Source organism: Pollachius pollachius (assembly GCF_949987615.1).
Source record: "Pollachius pollachius genome assembly, chromosome: 1".
Taxonomy (NCBI): Eukaryota; Metazoa; Chordata; class Actinopteri; order Gadiformes; family Gadidae; genus Pollachius; species Pollachius pollachius.
In genome coordinates, this window is record NC_136934.1 from 24,091,823 (window position 1) to 24,110,511 (window position 18,689).

An 18,689-nucleotide genomic window follows, 5' to 3' on the forward strand; every position below is an offset into this window, starting at 1 on the left:
TGACACCATTTCTATGGGATTTTTTTTTCATTGTATTGTTTTACAGATATCCATAAGATTTGAAATGACATTTTTAATAAAGAGAACAAAAAGAGAAAAAAACAAGCTTGTAAATTGTGGCCCCCGCTGCTTAAGAAATGACCACCGACTCATCCGCATTAAAATCACGTTTTCTTTTCCGCTGGGGGGAAAAACTGTTTTAAATTTGAGTTGTACAACTTGCTTTGTTACAATAAAACTTAATGTGTATACATGTGTGGGACTCAAGTTGAACGGATTAAGAGAACCGTATTGCCCGCGGTGCTGTCAGCTGGAGAAGGACTTGGGGATCAGGCTCCAGGCTATCGGTGATCAGAGCATCAAACGTCCGCTCCGAGTGGTCAAACCTGTCCGGGGCGGTCAGGGGGCACTCGCTGGAAGCCCCATCCTGAAGAGAACAGCATGGTCGTCAGGAGTTATCCCGGTTCGGATCACTGTGTGGTTCGAACTTACCCAGATGTGCTCCATACCTCAGGCGTGAGGCAATGGTCCAGTCTAACCCCGGGAACCAGGAGAAGCCCCCGTCGGTCGGCCACCCCTTGGCTACATCTGCTGTTCTAAATGTAATGACCTCGAATTGATGTCCGTTAGGGTTTTGTAGAAGTTGAATGTGAAGCGGTTTGGGCCCGAGCAACGAGTCATTGCGGTGAGAGCGCCACCGGACTAGGGACCGAGTTCATATCTTCCGCGTTGGGCACCTCGTGTGTCCACAGTACCGACACAGCCGTTGGCTTCCACCGCACAGGCGTCGCTACATGTCGAGTGCACTACAATAGGACGGCCACCCTCCTTACGGTGTGTTTCGGGTTGACTAGGAGCAGGGGCCATAATGGGCCCCTTATACTCGTTGGACAGATGGACACCATTGCTGTGTTTAAAGAGATACACCACGCATGCAAGACCGGAAACTTAAATGGTATCAATGCGCTCGATTCTGGAACGAGGATCCGTTTTTATTTATTTTTTAAATGCTTTAAGTCGAATATTTAGTCAAATCATTTGAAATAAAAATATGGCCTATATGTGCTAGGTCTTGCATTTTCTTGGCTATAGAAATAAAACAAAGATGAGATAAATAAGATGGGACGATGGGAACCGGAAACCTTACTTTTTCGATTGAAACCAAATGATTTTGCAAGTGTGGCCGAATTATATATGAATGACGGTGTCCTATTTGCTTTGTAAACCGTCAGCTGTACGTCGTTCCGGGCGTCCACACGGAATGTGAACACATGGTCATACTCCCAACGCTCTCTCCTTGATAAATATAAATTATAATTTGAGTTAATCATTTGTTGACTTTTCGCATCTAATGCTGTGCCATTTTCCGATTTTGCATGCCTGTAACAAATAACCTTAAGTTAACCCATTAAATTTGTTTGACTTCCAGCAGGTTGTGATCCTACAGTATGTATCAATGAATTTAGCAAGAAATCACGAGTGGCTGCGGCCACCAGGGGGCGTCGTGTCCTACTCTCGGCCACCAGGCGGGCGTCGTGTCCTCCTCTCGGCCACATGGGGGCGTCGTTTCCTCCTCTTGGCCACTAGGGGGCTTCGTGTCCTCCTCTCGGCCACCAGGGGGCGTCGTGTGCTCTCGCCGGGGGAAGAGTCCAAGTTCCCGTCAGCACTGAAAGAGCCAATCTCGCCTCCGTCTGCCATGGTTCTCCCCTCAATCCTCCACGATCCGCGTCTACAGGTACGACTGTAACATGAATCCACTAAGCCTTTCTCCTGTAGCTCTTTCAAACAATGCTTCCTTGTACCCAGTTCAGTTTGTAACTCCGTTACTTTGTACTCCGTTTGCAGAACCACCCCGCTGAATCATCCGTGAACTGTTCGGATGAAGACATGAAGTGACAGCAGCGACGCTCCGTTACCACTTTTTCTCAGTAGTTTTCAGAGTCCTAGCCTCCCATCTTTAACAATACAGGGCGGTGATGGCGTTTTTCGTCAAGAAGAAGAAATTCAAGTTCCAGACGCAGCTCACCCTGGAGGAGCTGACGGCGGTGCCCTTCGTCAACGGGGTTCTGTTCTGCAAACTGCGGCTGCTGGAGGGAGACTTTGTGGCAACTTCCTCGAGGTAAACATGACTATAACTATCCTTCACACCGCATTTCATCTCATATAACAGTAGAAGGTAACTTAATAGTTCCTTTATTTGCTGCATGACTGAGATGACCCTCTTCCCTTTTGACTATGATGTAATTTTAGATGATGAATTATAGTTTATTTAAGGTTTTTACTGGCGGGGGCGTCGCCGGAGTCTAAAGTATAGGCCTGTCTTTATAACACTCAGTTTTCTTTATTTTGGTCATTTGATTGAGGTTGAATCTGGACGTGTATATGTTTTCCTTTAGAAAACCCTAAACGTTTCCATCCTAACTGAAATGAACGTTCACCCAAACTAAAGAATCTTAACCTAACCCTACAAAGTTCCTTACCCAAATCCCAGGCTGTCGGATCCAGTATGTGATGTAAGGCAAGTGGTGTTATTGTTATTGAGTTGGGGGTCAGAGGTCACCTGGAGATCCTAGGCGACACAGACAAACATACCAACACACACATAACTGAAGTGACCTCCTCTAACCCAAGAGTTTTGGATGAGTCTTCCGGTACCATAGATACCATACAAAGATAAGGGCAGGAAAACAGACATGAAGGTAGAGAGAGGCAGACAATGAGAGGAGAGGGACAGACTGGTAACAGACTGGTAGAGAGGGGATATAGTCAATTAGGATTTACTATAACTAAATCAGGCAGTAAGTGAAAAACATTGAAAGGAATTCTCATTTGTCTATGTTGACCTCCCACAAACAATGCTGTTATTGTGTGTATTTGTTTATGTTATACAAATTCAACAACAATTTTCACCATCTCTGTATTTGTCTTGTTTTAAAAAATGTCAGGAAATGTGACACAGTGACAAAAAACTAAACTAAACTCAGTGGTGATTGTACTCTAATGTTACCACTCAGACATATCCTAGTTATAGTGTGCATGACATTTTGTGTGTGTGTGTGTGTGTGTGTGTGTGTGTGTGTGTGTGTGTGTGTGTGTGTGTGTGTGTGTGCCTGTCTTAGTGGGGGAGGTGTGAGGGGAGATGACCAGGCCGTCATCACAGTCCTCCCCTTTGTCTAGAATCCCAGACCTCAACATGGAGCCGGCCACTTGCTCTCCCTCTCTTCGGTCACACAGGAGTACATAGCCACTGTTCTGGTGTATCAGTACACAGCAGACACTGATAGGAGACTCCGCTAAGTATCTGACAGCATTACCCAGATCTATTTGGGTTAGGTCCCATGGTACCTTATTTATCTAGGTTAACTAGATATATGGTGACTAGCTCTGAGTGGAAGCCATTCTAAACAGCCCTGACAGGAGGTTGATATGATAATCGTTTGGAAAACTGCTGACCTCAAATTTCGACCGGATTTTCCAATTCCCAGTCAAGAGTAAAAAAACTAAAATGACAGGACGGGAGAAAAAGTCACAGAAGTAACCTGACGCATAACAAGTGACATGAGTCCAAGCGAGCACTTCAATAGATGCTATCGTAAGACCTGTTTCTGACTCACTCCAGAAAGAAGTGTTCTATTCTAGAAAACATGATCGAAACATGACTTTGATTGTTGGTGGTCGCCTGGTGTGTTACTAGAACAGTGATGTGGTGATCTGAAGTGGTCAAGACCCATGTTATGGTGACCCTGGTGTGTTGCTAGAACAGTGAGGTGGTGGTCGCCTGGTGTGGTCAAACATCGCTTAAAACGCCAACAGACACTGCTGTGCCACGTGGAACTGCAGCTCCCACAATTCAAAGAAATTGTCCAAGGCTACCATATGTGGATATATGCAGTGAGTTGGTTAAATATGGCTCTGATAAAAGCCCCTGGTATCGTATATGAGTAGTATCTTTATAGGTTATATTACAGTAAGTATCTACAGCTCTCTTTAGGTATATGAGGCTGGCGGTGGTAAAGCCAAGTGATGAAGCAGGTTAAGGTGTTGGGGTGGACAACATGTGATAGTAACATTTTGCGGGTGGTCAGTGTGAGGTTGGGTTGGTTCAGGAGGGGGAGCGGGTTTAGGAGTAGGAGTGGTGGGAGAGGAGGCGATGTAATGAGTGAAAAGAGGACAGTTTCCAGTGAGGAAAGTTAAGGGTGACAGGGCTGTTCACCAGCTGTTTCCTGTTTTCTGACTCCGACCTCCTCCCCCTGGTGGGAGATACACAAGGAGGTGGGGAGATGGGGAAAGGAAACGAAAGTCCACGGAGGAGGTGGGAGACCCTGGAGGAGGTGGGAGACCCTGGAGGAGGTGGGAGATATGGGAGGAGGTGGCAGATATGGGAGGAGGTGACAGATATGGGAAGAGGTTGGAGATATGGGAGGAGTTGGCAAATATGGGAAGAGGTTGGATCATGGAGCTGCTCCTCTGCTGTTTGTCCAGCCTGTTAAAACCAACTTCCTGCTTGCAGCAACTCTCTGCCAATCAGACTCCTGAATCCCTTCAGGTGTTGTTGGTGTTGAGCTTGTTTCCCTGCGATGACAAATGCTCTTTACGAAGTTAGTCTTTATGACTGTATAGCCTTGGAATCCAAACCTTGCCCCTCTAAAAGGGGGGGGGGGGGGGGGGGGTATTGTCTATTAGCAAGGCACTAAACCTTACAGCCACCAAGCTGTGTGTTGTGGCAACAGGTCGAGGGAACCAAACAAAGGAAAACAATAGCAACAATGTCCGAGTGATCAGTTGTGTTCATACGCTCTTCTCCCCCCTCCCACCCTGTGCACGTTCTTAGCAGAAGCTTGCCAGAGCTACGAGGCGTGCTCTGTTGCCATGGCGTCTGAATAAAGCCATCTGGACAGAGGAATGTGTGTGTGTGTGTGTGTGTGTGTGTACTGTGGCTCTGCAAGTTTTGTACATGACCGGCGATACCTGTACACAGACTTGTAGGAAGGTTGTACTGTGTTGCAGACGGCCATTTACCATGCCTATCCTGGCTGTTAACAGATCGTAGTTGAGTAATCTCCATCATGTGTTTCTGGTACTGTAGTCTGAGGGGTCTCCCGGGGGGGTCTTATGCAACAGGCTTGTTGTTATGTTTCTCTGGGCTTACAGGGAGACGTCAACAGTTTAACTCCCACGGCCACACGCTCCATTCCATTGGAGGTCTGTTGCACCCCATGGTTTAGCCAGCCAGTCTGTGTACTGTGAAACTTGTCCACGTCGTTCAATGTCTGATTGACAATTAAGTGACAACTAAAGTCTAGTATACTCTCAGGTGAACTATTGATTATTAATAACTGTAAATAATCGTATAACCCCTACACATATGCACTGTGCGCCGGACATTCTCCAGATTATAACCGGAGGGGCTGTATTTGTGAACCAAATGTCAGAACCAGCCCCTTTGGGGTTTACCAGGGTAGGAGTTAGAGTCCAGAGAATTGGAAGCTGGAGAATTCACAACGTGCGACTAGTAGTCTCGCTGACATCTTAAAGCAGGGGTTGGCAACTGGTGGCCCGCGGGCCATAACTGGCCCGCCAGACATAATATCTGGCCCGCCAGATTATTCTGAAGTTTTAATTAAAAGAAATGTTTTTGGAATATCAAACATCTATATCTGTTAGCGTAAAGGGCCGGATACAGTGAACTTTTTTTCTTTCACAACCCTTTTTTAATTTAATTGTATCAAATCCTGCTACTACTCCCGGAAGGTTAGAGACATACTCGTCAGGGTCACGCGTAAGCTGCGAGGGGCTGAGCGGGAGTTATTGGAAACTATGCAATATTAAATGAAACGGAACCCCCCTCTATAGGCCTATATACAACAACCATGGCGACCCGACATTACGTATTTTTGTGTGATACTGCACGTAGAGAAAGGCAGGAGCTGTTGACAAAAGTCCACAAAAGATTTAAGACGCCAAGCTCTGTGACTTTGCTGTTTAACGCAAGTAGAGTCTCTGATGAGGCTACTTTGCCTACAGCTCTTCTAACGGTGAGTAGGCTAGGAACGGAGGTTTATGTGTGTGCGCAGTCAGTCAGCACCCGCCGTGATGTGTGTATATGTGCGTGTGCGTGTTTGTGCGCGCAGTCAATCAGCACCCGCCGTGGTGTGTGTGTGTGTGTGTGTTGTGTTGTGTGAAGTGTTTTAAGAGTGGTTGGCTGCTTTTTTAGGTGTGCACTACACACTCCAGCAAAAGGCCTTTCCACACTGCCAAGCCGCTTTGGGCGAGGCTTGGCACACCCAGCGATTTCACCGTCTTATTTCAAGTTTCCTGTGTAAAACCGAGGGGGTAAAATCCCCCATTCGTCACGGCGCAGGCTTTCTTGGTTCACTGGAGAAGGCGGGGATGACCACTTTTGGGTTAGGGACGGGTTAGGATTTTTTATCCCGACAAAAGCCTCGTAAGAACAGTTCCTCTGCGTCTCTCTCATAGATCGCATCATCTTTCAACGTCTTTGTTTAATATGAGTGCATCACCTTCTCTCACATGATCAGCAGCTCCCGGATTTCACTTTCTCTCCAGTTAGAAATGCTCATGATGATATCGCTGCGTTGTCTCTGTGGAGACAGCAACAGCAACACCTCTACCCAACGTAATCAGGCATGATATTTACGTGATTTGGGCATACACTTGTTTATATGTACGTCTTTTAAGAGTAATCTAGTGCTTGGTAGGCATATGACTAAGCCAGCTGATGGGCCTGCATTGCAGTTCCAGATGCACCTTCATTAAAAATGAAATAGCCTTTGATAATGTTCTGGCCCGCCACCTACTGGCTTGAAAAAAAATTGGCCCAAGGCCAAACTTAGTTGCAGACCCGTCTTAAACGGATGCCTTTGCACTCTTTTAAAAGTGGACCATTTATGCTTATTTTCATGCAGGCTGTCAGACTGTTGCCCTGCAGCCTGATCTATAATCATCTGAGAATAATCATATAATTAAGAGTAACTTAGAGTTTTGATCAAATTGAGAAAAATAAATAAATGTGGTCATTAATCAAATGTTAAAGGTCCCATGGCATGAAAATTTCACTTTATGAGGTTTTCTAACATTAATATGATTTCCCCTAGCCTGCCTATGGTCCCCCAGTAGCTAGAAATGGCGTTAGGTGTAAAACGAGCACTAGGTATTCTGCTCCGCCTTTGAATAATGAAAGCTCAGATGCTCCATTTTTGAATTTGGCCCCATATGTCGTCATAAGGGGCCAGGTTACCTCCTCTTTCTCTGCCTTGCCCGCCCAGAGAATTTGGCCCACCAATGAGACAATGAGCTACGACCGTGCTAGCACCACGTGTGTGTTTGTGTGTGTGTGTTTGTGTGTGCGTGTGTGTGTGTGTGTGTGTGCGTGTGTGTGTGTGTGTGATTGCACACACTGTAACGCGAGTGTTGTAAACTTCTTTGTTCTCTATCTTTCTAGAAAATTAACAGAACACAGCCCAAGGCTGTTTGCGCCTCCCCATTGCGATACATCCACTGTAAACAGAGCGCATGGTACCGTGGCCACAAGCTGCTCAGGGCCACACCCCCACCCTCCTCCTTGACCCGCCTCTCTCCTCCTCATTTGCATTAAAGCTACAGACACCGAAACGGCGCGTTTGGGGAAAGCTCAATGTGCGACTGGCTTGCAGTGGCTGTAATTCTGCACTAGGGCTGCTTGCTTATGGAAAAAATCATAATGACGATTATTTTGGTCAATATTGAAATCACGAGTATTCAAACTTATTTTTGTGTTTGAAAACATGATGTATTTATTCAGCATGTCTCTCCCAAAAACACTTAGTAACTGAGAACTTTGAAATTTCGCCCTAAAAAAATACACAAAATGGTCAAAAGGAAAATGTTCAAATCTAAAATAATGTACAGATATGTATCCAGCTGTTCGGCACCTTCTATAAAACATTAAAAAAATATATATATATATATGTATGTGTGTATATCAAACTCGATTATATTAGTCTTGTGATCGTTTGACGGTAAAATCGAGATCGAAATTCGATTAATCGCCCAGCCCTATTCTGCACCAAGGCTGAATTTCGGGAACCTCTTCAAATACTGTGTTAGGGGCCCACTAATACCTATATTAAAGCATCCATAAAGTAGCATGCCATGGGACCTTTTAATTAATTTGGGAATATTGGCATATTTTGATTTTTTAAATATTGCAATACCTTGCGCTCCTGTATAGATATAATTGCGCGTGCAAAATATCACGATACTGAACAGAATCAATGTTTCCCCCACCACTAATGATATGGGATAATGACGTTATGCGACTGGCGCAAAACCGGAGCGTTTTTGCGCTCCGGTTTTCGTACTTTTCTCTTCCTGCCTGTGTTTAAGGTTCCACTTTCCACTCTGTCACTTCACTTCTGTGGATATGTCTCAATAGATACAGTATTAATTAGGGCTTGACCGATGCTGTACTTTAGGGGCTGATGCCGACAGAGGGAGTAAAAGATTACTGATATCGATATTTCGGCCGATATTCAAAGTTAGACATATCGGCCGTTATTCAATATATATCCCGTGGTATCCTGGGGCTGAAGCAGCTCCTTGGGATTGGCAGCTCACCTTCCAGCAATTTCTTTGGAAGGTGAAGCCTAACCTATAAATCACCTATAAAGGGGTAATTACGTTATTAAATCAACACCATTCCTAAAGTTTTCATATCGACGCATATAGTAAACATATGCACAAATGCAATCTCTACCCGATATATCGGTCAGGCTGTGGTATTGATATCCCGCAAAAAAAATGCAGAGTGTAGAGTTGGAAGCCTCAACCTTCGATGTGTTGTAAATACATCGAAAACACACATACTTTATGCGTTACATCCTGCCTCCTACTACACACTCGACCCAGGCACTACCCCTTGCCTAAAGTATACAGAGTATCTCTGATAGGTGTGAACCCGTCTGATTTGGCTTGTGGTGCATGTGTGAGAGGCCTATTAAACTGCTGTTTTTTTATATATATATAACTTATGAGCTTCTGTATTACTATATAACTAATGAACTGCTGTGTTATTACCGCTATTACTTATGAACTGCTGTATTTCCACTATAACTTATGAGCTGTAGTGTTACCACTATTACTCGTGAACTGCAGTGTTACCACTATAACTTGTGAACTGCAGTGTTACCACTATAACTTATGAACTGCTGTATTCCAACTGTAACTTATGAGCTGTAGTTCTCCCACTATAACTTATGACCTGCAGTGTTACCACTATAACTAATGAACTGCTATATTCCCAATTTCCCACTATAACTTATGAGCTGTAGTACTCCCACTATAACTTATGAACTGCAGTGTTACCACTTTAACTTATGAACTGCAGTGTTACTTCTATAACTCATGAACTGCTGTATTCCCACTATAACTTATGAACTGCAGTGTTACCACTATAACTTTTGAACTGTAGTGTTACCACTATAACATATGAACTGCTGTATTCCAACTGTAACTTATGAGCTGTAGTTCTCCCACTATGGCTTATGACCTGCAGTGTTACCACTATAACTTATGAGCTGTAGAACTCCCACTATGGCTTATGACCTGCAGTGTTACCACTATAACTTATGAACTGCTGTTTTCTAGGGGTGTACGGTATAAACGGTATAGGAATTACACCATGTGAATTTGCGCTACGGTATGGATTTTGACGTTACCGTGTGATCGATAGACAGTGTTGTGTGTAACGCGTTATAAAGTAACATAACTACCTTCTCATGTAAAAAGTAAAGTTACGCGCAACTACTGAAAATATGGTAACGAAACGTAGTTCCGTTTCCAATTCGGCGCAGTGATACTGCCTTCTCAGGCAGTATGGTGAGTATGAACTGCTGTATTCCCATTATAACTTATGTGCTGTAGTACTCCCACTATAACTTATGAACTGCATTGTTACCACTATAACTCATGAACTACTGTTTTGCACAGCTCTTGTTAGCAAGCAAATTAGAGGTCAAGCTCAGACAACATTCCTTGTATCGACGGCAGGTTCGATTCCCACCTGGGATCCTTTACTTGGTGCTGTTCATGCTCTTCTAGAACCCACTTTTCTGTCTCTCTTCACCCTCCGGTTTATAGAGGGGAACCTCAAAGACCAAGGAACCTCTAATTGTGTGTTTTTAAAGTTGTGTGTTAGAGGGGGAACATGACCAAGCGTGTGAATCTCTGGTTCCGCAGAGTCGAGGTGCAGGAGAACTGTGTTCGATGGAGAAAGAGGTTCTCCTTCGTGTGTAAGATGAATGCCAACCCTCACACCGGCGTGCTGGACCCCTCCGTCTGCAGAGTGTCTGTTAGGAAGGTAGGACTCACTCACTCACTCACTCACTCACTCACACATACACCGACCCACCGACACACACACACACGCACACACACACGACATGCACGCGCGACCGTGAACATCCCATGAAGGCCTATCGTGTATTTGGTGTGTGTGTAGAGGGCTTGCTGTGGCTTTCCTGCGTGCGTCGGCTTGTCTCTAAGAGCACAACGCTGTCCTCACCCGGCGCCTCCACATGCCTGAAGACTGAGGCCTGTTCCTCAGCAACGTGTGGAATTCACCTAATCAGGAGCGCTACAGCAGCCTGATAGCCTGACGGCGGTTCTGAGGAATAATCTGTGGCTGGAAAATACATAATGTCTGTTGCATAAACCTGGACACAAAGGCTCTAACCTAGGTGGTCTCTTGGTTATGGACGGTGTTGGGAACGTTACTTTAAAAAAGTAATTAGTTATAGTAACTCACTACTTGTTCCAAAAAGTAACTGAGTTAGTAACTGAATTACTCTATAATAAAAGTAACAAGTTACCAGGGAAAGTAACTATTTGCGTTACTGTAAAAAAAGAAAGTTGCTATATGTCTATATGTAAGAATTTGGATTTTTCTGAGCAGTTTTCAATTGGTCTTAATGTGTTAAACTGCCCATTCAAGGCCCCAATATACTTCCAACTGAATATTGTAATATGCTTAGTTGCAAAGGCTGTGGAACATCTGCCGATTACTACAGAAAATGCCAACTTTTTATCGGATTGATCCAGACTCGCCATTTCTGCTGCTTCATCAAATCTGTTTGGTGTGTGCGTGTGCGTGTGTGTGGCGGGCGTGTCCTGGCTTGTGTGTAAAAACACTGGCTCCGATTGGCTACCATGAAACATGACTCTGCCTTAGCCAATCATAAACGCTTATCTCATGGTTAACCTCCCCGGTCTCCTCACTAGCAGTTTGTGTTGGGAGCCAGGGGTGCGTTCGGATTACGCAGTTTATTCAATCAATTCATAGTAACGCACCGCATTTAACGTACAGTAACGGTAACGGCGTTGTAACGACGGAAACAGTAATTAGTTAGATTACCCTGTTACTGAAAAAATAACGGCGTTATTATACCTAATGCCGTTATTTTAAACAGCGTTATTACAAACACTGGTTATGGAGGGCTTTAAGGTAGCAAACGTCAACAGGAAATTAGGTCCACCTTGGGTGGAGCTGCAAATTTGATGTCAGAGCTGTTTAGGAAATTAAACCTACAACCATAACTAGAGCTGTGTATCCAGATCACCAGTGATAGAGCTGTGTAACGAGAGTGTTTAACTAGAGCTGTCAACTGAGCTCTGTAACTAGAGTTCCAAGCTCTGTAACTAGAGCCCTTAACTCTGACAAGAGCTCTTGAACTAGAGCTCTAGGGCTCTGTAACTAGAGTTCTAGAGCTCTGTAACTATAGCTCTGTCACTAGAGCTCTGTAACTAGAACTATGTAATTGACCTGTAATTGCCGTAACTCATCTTTTTTCTGTGTTTTTTCCTCTGCAGGAACTCAAGGGAGGGAAGGCGTATACAAAGGTGAGATTGTTTGTCTTTGAGGGGCTTATTAGCCCACTGCTCTCCAAACATAGTGGATCACTCGGCAACGCACGCCTAACGCAAATACCTTAAACGCTAACAAACACGAACATCCAAATGTTAGCACATCTCCGTGAACTTCTGGACAAACATCTACCCCTGAAGATGTGTTCTGTCAACACTGAGGGATGGCCTAAACATCCCGTAGCTCGTACCAGCCTCCTTGGTGCCGTGTGGGGGGTAGTGAGCTAGGTGGGCCTTTGCTGAGGCCGGGAGGGCTTGTTGATCACTTCAGGTCGGCGATGGAAAAGAATCACTTCCTCCTTCCTGCTCTCTGCTTCTACATTTCCTTCAGCTAAATATAAAGACAGCCTCCGTCTTCCTTCTGGGAAGAGGATGGGCCCTCCTGTTTAAACAGAGAGCAGGAGAGGGAGAGGTAGAGCAGGAGGTGGAGGACAGGGAGAGACCAGGAGAAAGCGATACCAGGAGAGGGAGAGATCCGGAGAGGTAGAGCAGCAGGAGGTGGTGGTGGAGCAGAGGGAGAGACCAGGAGGAAGAGAGTGAGAGATCAGGAGCAGGAGAGGGAGAGACCAGGAGTAGGAAAGGGAGAGACCAGAAGGAAGAGAGACCAGGAGGAACAGAGGGAGGGACCAGGAGGAGGAGAAAGAGAGACCAGGAGGAGGCGAGGGGGACAGGAGGAGGAGAGGGAGAGACCAGGAGGAGGAGAGAGAGAGGGCGGGTGGAGGAGAAGGAGTTGATGTCGATGTTTCTCAGACTCCTCATTCCTCAGGAATCTGCTCCATGCGAAACAGAGAGTTAAGTATTTTAAAATAATTTGCCCGTGGTAGAGAGCTCACACTTCCCCATAAAACGTGAACCCACAACCCACTGGAGGGGTAAGGACGGTACAATAGGGTGGAGCAGGGAACATGCCCAACCTCTGCCACTCTCACCAGAGGGGACTCGCTTTGAAGCTGAAACCATTTAATCCTTGACCTTGCTCCTCGCATGAAGCAACACGCCGATCAATAGATTTGCAGCAGAGTCAATAAAGACACAATGTGATTTTATGTGTGTTTTTATAAGTGCCGTGCTTGAGAACACAATTCCAAACCTAGCTGGTTTCCAACTGCGTCTCAAGTAAGTGCACCTCAACGCCTCCAAGCTCGCTCCCAAGCCAACTCCTCTCCCCCCCACAGCTGGGCTTCACAGACCTCAACATGGCTGAATTTGCTGGCTCAGGCTCGGCAGTGCGCTGCTGTCTCCTGGAGGGCTACGATACCAAGAACACCCGCCAGGACAACTCCATCCTGAAGGTAAGATGCATTACCCCCAAGCCCCCGGGCAACTCCATACTGATGGTAAGGTACTTCATTACCCACAAGCCCCCGAGCAACTCCATACCGAAGGTAAGGTACATTACCCACAAGCCCCTGGGCAGCTCCATACCAAAGGTAAGGTACATTACCCCCAAGCCCCTGGGCAGCTCCATACTGATGGTAAGGTACATTACCCACAAGCCCCCGGGCAACTCCATACCGAAGGTAAGGTACATTACCCACAAGCCCCTGGGCAGCTCCATACCGAAGGTAAGGTCCATTACCCACAAGCCCCCGGGCAACTCCATACCGAAGATAAGGTACATTACCCACAAGCCCCTGGGCAGCTCCATACTGATGGTAAGATACTTCATTACCCACAAGCCCCTGGGCAACTCTATACTGGCGGTAAGGTACTTCATTACCCACAAGCCCCTTTTAAGGATAAGTTCATTTGTATAACGTACATACCTAGCATAACCTATCCGTCCAATATAACAACATATAACAAGATGTCACGATTTTAAAAGAGTTATACAGTATGTCACAGATAACATAATGTGTGTCTCCAATATAATCGAAACGTCCTACATATATATAAGTCTTAAGTCTGTGTGTTTGTCAGGTGATCATCGGAATGACACTGCTGTCTGGAGATCCGTGTTTTAAAACGTGAGTCTGCTCATGATTTTCACATTTCTCCTTTGAGCCCCTATGTTGGTTTTTTGCTGGTCTTTTATGACCTCAACTCCTGTCCCTGAAAATAAAAAGTGTAACCAAGACCAAGAGTTCCCTATTTGACTTGTCTGGAAACTGCAGATAGTGACTGATTAACTTCATCTGTCAGCATCTATTCTCTAGCCGACAAAACTATTGACTGGTACGTGGGAACTGCGAAGGGCAGGGCAAACTAATCTGCTAAATAGACATAGGGAGTTCATAGATTATTAATAAAAAAAACACTATGCTGATGATTTATGGATGTAAACTAGATAACAAATCATTAAGATAGATGTGGAAAATGTTAGATAGCAATGGTTTTGTTGCTGGATATTGAGTTAGTCAAACTTGTACTTGTTTTAAGGTGGTTAAGATATGATAAGTTAAGGGTCATCCTGCTTATGCTTCTGGTGTCCTGTTAAGGTTTGTAATTTAAGGTTCCCTGAAGTGACTACTCATGTTTTCCCCTGCTAGCCCTCCCAGCACGGCCAAGTCCATCTCGGTCCCAGGCCGCGAGCCAACCCTGCAGCTGGACTGTAAGGGGGGCGGCACGGGCACCACAGTACCCCTGGCCCGGGGCACCAAGCCCAGACCCCCAATCAGCTCGGGTAGGATCACAGACCCAGAGTTATGTAATGATGACAGCTCTGTGAACTATTAGTCGCTCACTGGCTATGATTGTAGATGTTGGGGCATCACTACAGTATTGTTTGTAGTTGAGTTCTAGTTCAGTCTAATATCATTTAGATACTGATGTGTGCGGTGTTGACTCCAGGCCTCATGGAGGAGTCCGAGCTGCCCCTCTCTCCCCTGGCCGAGGTCTTCCAGTCAGGACACTCCCGCAACTCCAGCTACGCCAGCCAACAGAGCCGCATCTCAGGTGCTTCTCCGCTACAGTCACCTCCTTCTCGCCATCGACTCCTCCTCAACATCACCTCCTCCTTCTCCTCACACCCCCTCCTCCATCACCTCCTCAATCTCCTCCTCACACCACCTCCTCAAATCTCCTCTTACGTCTCCTGTACCTCCTCCACAACATCACCTCCTCCCCCGCCCTACCTATTACCTCGGTTCTCTCTCCTCCTTCCACCATTGTGTGTAGAGGCCGCTAGCCTGTGTTTAAGTTATGACTAAACTGTGTGTGTGTGTGTGTGTGTGTGTGTGTGTGTGTGTGTGTAGGCTACAGTACTGAACACTCGTGCTCCTCCAGTGTGTCTGACCTGACCCACCGCAGGAACCTGTCCACTGGGAGCAGCACCTCGGGGGGGAACCTGGGGACCAGTGACCTCCCTACTGCTGAAGGGGACCGCCCCCCCAGACCCCCCAGGCCCTGCCTGCCCCCCAGCCGACTCTCCAGGTGGAACTAGTCAACTTCACCTAACCAACTCATCTCTGGTTATCTCTTGGTTAACCTCACCTCACCTAGTCGACCTCACCATACCTAGTTACTTCACCATACCTAGTCAACCTCACCATACCTAGTCAACCTTACCATACCTAGTCAACCTTACCATACCTAGTTAACCTCAATGAACCTGACCAACCTTGCATCAGTTTGTAAACTTAAACCATACCTGATTATCTTCACCTTCTTCGTCGACTTCACCTTACCAACTCATCTCTAGTTAGAGTTAGAGGGCTGTTGACTGAATCTCAGACGGCTGTGTTTCGGTTGTCAGTACGAGACCACAGGCTGAGGGCCGAAGATAAGCTTCATATCTAGTTAACTTTACTTTGCATAGTCCTCTCCTAGTTAACTTTACCATTCATAGTCATCTCCAAGTTAACTTTACCTTACATAGTAATCTCCTAGTTAACTTAACATTACATAGGCAGACTGTAACAGGGTGCTGCTGTGTCCTCTCCTCCAGCAGACTGTAACACGGTGCTGCTGTGTCCTCTCCTCCAGCAGACTGTAACACGGTGCTGCTGTGTCCTCTCCTCCAGCAGACTGTAACAGGGTGCTGCTGTGTCTTGTTCTCCAGGAGAAAGCAGGACTCTGTGGAGAGTCACCTCTCTTGGGTCAACGACACCCGCATGGACGCTGACGACATTGTGGACAAGATAGTCCAGAGTCACAACTTCGAGGACGTCAACAACACAGAAGGTGATCAGACCTGTTGGTGTGAAGTGGTTGCATCTTGTCCCTTCACAACATTATTTTTTATATGTTTGATCCCCGGCTCCGAAGTGTTGAGGTGTCCCTGAGTGAGACAGCTCACCCTGACTGCTCCTGACGAGCTGGCTGTCGCCCTGCGTGTCTGTCACCGCCGTCGGTGTGTGAATGTGTGTGTGAATGTTAGGCAATGTTCTAAAGCGCTTTGAGTGGCCTCTGGTTAGGAAAGCGCTGCAGTCCATTTACCATTTATCATGATGTGATGCACCCAAGAATGACCTTGCACAGAGTCGGTTGTGATAACTTATGATGGTTTATGATATGTTATATGACAGGATAGGTAAAGTAACCATTAAACCCCCGTTTTCTTTACAGACAGCAATTTGCGTCTGTTTGTCAACAAAGACGGAACGACAGCACTCAGTGGCGTACACCTCGGAAACCGGTTGGGACCACCTCTTCTTTCTCCTCCTCCTCCACCTCCTCCTCCCTCTCTTCCTCCACCTCCTCCACTCTCTCTCTTTCCATCTCCTCTCTTCTTCCACCTTCTCCTCCTCCCTCTCTTCCTCCACCTCCTCCACTCTCTCTTGTTCCATCTCCTCTCTTCTTCCACCTTCTCCTCCTCCCTCTCTTCCTCCAACTCCTCCACTCTCTTGTTCCACCTTCTCCTCCTTACTCCCTTCCTCTACCTTTGGTCTTCTCCTCCTCCCCCTTTCTCACCTTCATCTTTTAGTTCTGTTAAACATGAATAAATCTGGTCCTCTCCTCCCTCAGGGTCTCAGCTGGAGGTTACGAGCCGGTGGTGATTGAGAGCCACTAGGGCCCCAGGGGGCCCCAGCACCACCAGAACTTCAACCACTCCATACTGACCAGGAGAAAGTGGCCCATCTATCTCCTCCTGGTCTCTCTGTCTGTTCCTAGGCGTTCCGGTTTGCACTTTATCTTTCCCAGATGTGTCAATGTCTGATGTAAACACCCCCCCCCCCCCCCCCCCTCCCCCTCCTCCTCAGTCGTCATGTATTTTTCAGCTTTAATCTGTTGAAATGTTGACATTTCAACCCAAAAGTGTTTTATCAGGAGTCCACTCGCGAATTCAACACTAACTTTAGATCTTGGATTCCAGGATGAATGAATCCAACAGGACCAGAAGTTTGCACAGACCGCGGTTCAGTTCACTGAGGTGGCGTACGAACGAGTTTGTGTGTTTTGTTAAGAGTGTGTTGTTTATTAGTCTGCTTCTCATCTATGGGATCACACAACGTGTTCATAAGACTCCCTGTTGATCAGGGAGGTGCGTGGAGAGGGGTAGAGCATTCTAACCCCGCAGGACGTTTTTCTTGAATGATCCGGAAGCAGGTTTTAAGGTGGGATGAAGACGTGCTTGTGATGGAGAAGAGAGAAGATGTCATTGGGTTAAGTCAGGCTAGTGGTGTTCAGTTGTACAAGTCTCTAACTGAGTCTGTTTAGTCCCTTATGATGGCTGCTGGGTACAGCTGGTAGGAGGGACTTGGTGGGTTGACCTCTGGTCTGGGTGCTTGGTCTGAGTGGTCTGTTGCTTTAGTGTTGGGTCTTGGAGGAGTTCTATTCTGGCTGGTATCGCCCCCTGGTGGAGCGATGAACCTTCTTCTTCTGCAGAACCTGTCTGCAGAACCAAGCCCCAGGGAGTTTGCGACCTTGCTTCAAGCTAAACCCAGTAGATCCCGGCCCACCTGCTGGAAGGCCAGACATTTTAACTAAACTAGTTCAGTTTTTTAGGCAGCCTTATATTTAATTTCACATTTTTTGTTAGGGGGAGATACGTTTCCAATGAAAATGACCTCACAGTCACTTGATGTAAGAAACAACCTTTTAGTTTTAAAACTATAGTTTGCTACAAAGACACAATGTTTTCAATTGTTTGGTCAGTTGCGACATCCAAACTGTAAGCAATCTGAAACTCTGTTGGTTTAGTGTGAATAATGATGTTTATTGATGACTTCTGACATCTCTTCAATTCACTACTTTATGGCAACCTTATTCACATTTGTATTTATCACAGGGGCGATAGGTTTGCTATATTCACATTTGGGAGAAACCACTAATAACATTGTTTGATATCAGCCCTTAATATCCTTTGAAAGAAGTTTCGGTTTTAATGCTCGTCTGAAGAAGTCTAAGCAATGCACACACCTTGCACAGATATCAACTCGTTTCTAAAAGCTCTAACATTGTTTTACTCGTAATCTTGCACGACTTTTAGAAACGATATTTCTAAAAGATTTGTACTGTGTAAGACCACTACTTAAAACGTTTTTTTGTTTGTTCCCACAAATGTATTCTATATATTAAAGAGCCTAACTTACACGCCTCGTGTTGATTGTGTCTTTTTGTTGTGGATCCCGATCAACTGGGGTTCAGTGACCTCTGGTGGTAAAGTGTGGAACCACTGCCTAAGCAGTAGGACGTAAGTAAATGGATCCTATACCAAGTTAATTGTATTTCTTAAAGTGTATAATAGTTTGTTACATCACATTGGATATTCTTTCCAAACACTAAACCGTATTGATCGTTGTGATCTATTTGTATAAAGAAGGAACCAGACACTTTAGAGCCTGCCAGTGAGTGAAGCTGGAAGAGTTGAGCTACTCATCTCAAGAAAC

General features: G+C 45.9%; 1 protein-coding gene across 2 annotated transcripts; it reads left to right on the plus strand.

The window, feature by feature from the left end:
- The first annotated feature begins 1,647 nt into the window (after positions 1–1,647).
- On the plus strand, positions 1,648–18,393 carry eeig1a (estrogen-induced osteoclastogenesis regulator 1a). 2 transcript variants are annotated; one of them, XM_079736781.1, is made up of 12 exons: positions 1,648–1,735; positions 1,846–2,119; positions 10,237–10,357; positions 11,866–11,895; positions 13,095–13,211; positions 13,840–13,886; positions 14,409–14,542; positions 14,710–14,814; positions 15,114–15,291; positions 15,920–16,041; positions 16,426–16,495; positions 16,825–18,393. In XM_079736781.1, exons 2-12 carry the CDS (start codon positions 1,977–1,979, stop codon positions 16,868–16,870), a joined length of 1,113 nt encoding a protein of 370 aa, XP_079592907.1. In that variant the 5' UTR covers positions 1,648–1,735; positions 1,846–1,976; the 3' UTR covers positions 16,871–18,393. The 2 variants fall into 2 exon arrangements, with proteins under 2 accessions (XP_079592907.1, XP_079592906.1); XM_079736780.1 differs by having other exon boundaries at positions 16,426–18,393.
- The last annotated feature ends 296 nt before the right edge of the window (positions 18,394–18,689 follow it).